The 1523-nt window shown below is 36.0% G+C and overlaps 1 protein-coding gene across 1 annotated transcript in view; it reads left to right on the forward strand.

The window, feature by feature from the left end:
- Positions 1–1141: 1141 nt before the first annotated feature.
- Positions 1142–1523, forward strand: part of CORIN (corin, serine peptidase) — a 342333-nt gene continuing 341951 nt past the window's right edge. Inside the window, exon 1 of the mRNA XM_006872676.1 lies at positions 1142–1280. Within this exon, the coding sequence (XP_006872738.1) occupies positions 1160–1280 (121 nt within the window). The 5' untranslated portion in view covers positions 1142–1159. The remainder of the gene's footprint in view (positions 1281–1523) is intronic.

A 1523-nucleotide genomic window follows, 5' to 3' on the forward strand; every position in this document is an offset into this window, starting at 1 on the left:
GAGCCTTTAAGTCAAATATAAGTCTTCAGCTATACAAAGACTTTGAAGGAATTTGGAAAAGTTGAGTTTTTGAGAAGCTATTGGATTTAGAAATTTGCTTAAATAATTTCATCAAAAAGCCAAAACAAACAGTTGACATGAGATGTTTTTAATAAAAAGTTAGATTTAAACTCTCTGTGTTTGAATTGCATCTGCATACACCTGTACATAATCCCAATAAACATGCAAATCATAAAAAAAATGGTTTTGCTTCTTTTCTAGTCCCTTAAAATAAACAAGAAACACTTTCTGAGTATTTATGAGGTAGGATTCTTAATAGAGAGTGATAGAAAAGTAGTCAGCACACACCTTGTCAAAGGTGGAAAACTTGTGAGCCTTAGAGAAACAAGAGACAAATTCTGACTCTCAGAGGTTTCACTGTACACATATACATGAATTTATAGACATTATTTCTGGCAAGAGATGAAACTAAGCAGGAAACAAGAACTTTATGTGAACCATCACTGTTTCATCTCATCATTCTCTCACAAATGAATGGACTTGCATGCAGGGAAGGGTGTCTTAAGAAATCATCAGTGTCTAATGGACCAACCAGACTGATTGTCTCTCATTGTTCAACTCGTCACTGAATACATGATGAGTAGAAGCAAATCTTGCTGAATTAATGAAGTCAAGGCTAAAATTTAATTTTACCAAGATTCATGCAGATTCAGGTTAAGGTTAATGAGACAAACGAAAATGAAGTCTGGATCGTGTCCTGCCACTCCTTCACTGAATTAGGTAGTATTTGCTTACAACTCTGGGTCAAGGTGGGTTCTTGCTACAGTAAAGTGTAATACCAAAATGGTAACTATGTAAAAAAAAAAACCAAAACCTATTATTAAAATTCATGAAATTCTGAGAAATGCTTCAGAAATAGATGATTTGCTTTGCACTGTATATGGATCCCACAGTTATTTGTTCATTTATTAGTATGATTTGGTGACTAACCTCATTTCATGCCCTAAAGTACACATATGAAAATCTTTAAGGAATGTTGCTGTTCTAAATGGATAGCTGTAATCTAAAATTTCATACCATGTAGTGAGTTGCTTTGTAATATTAAAACCATGCTTCATTTCCTCTCTCACTTTAGGTCCTGGGAGATGAGGATGATAACATGCGTGAAGGCTGCTCTCAGAAGATGGCAATTGCTAAGTACCTCCGTTTTCTATTGCTGGTCCTGATTCCATGCATCTGTGCTCTCATTGTCCTGCTGGTGACCCTGCTTTACTTTCTTGGTGAGTGATTCTGTTATAAATAAATAAGAGGTTAAAATTTCAATTAGCATGATTTATAGGAGTGATTTCTACCAAGTACTTATTTTTCCTAGCATGTCAATTAAATGAGAGGGCTGTCTGCTGATTAGAGGGCTGTCTGCTGGTAGCACAGTGGATTGTGTGTGTGGCTTCTGAACAAAAGGTCAGCAGTTTGAATCTACCAGTCACTCCTCAGGGGAAAGACGAGGCTTTCTGCTCCTGTAA

This window comes from Chrysochloris asiatica, unplaced genomic scaffold (genome assembly GCF_000296735.1).
Source record: "Chrysochloris asiatica unplaced genomic scaffold, ChrAsi1.0 scaffold00209, whole genome shotgun sequence".
NCBI classification, from domain to species: domain Eukaryota; kingdom Metazoa; phylum Chordata; class Mammalia; order Afrosoricida; family Chrysochloridae; genus Chrysochloris; species Chrysochloris asiatica.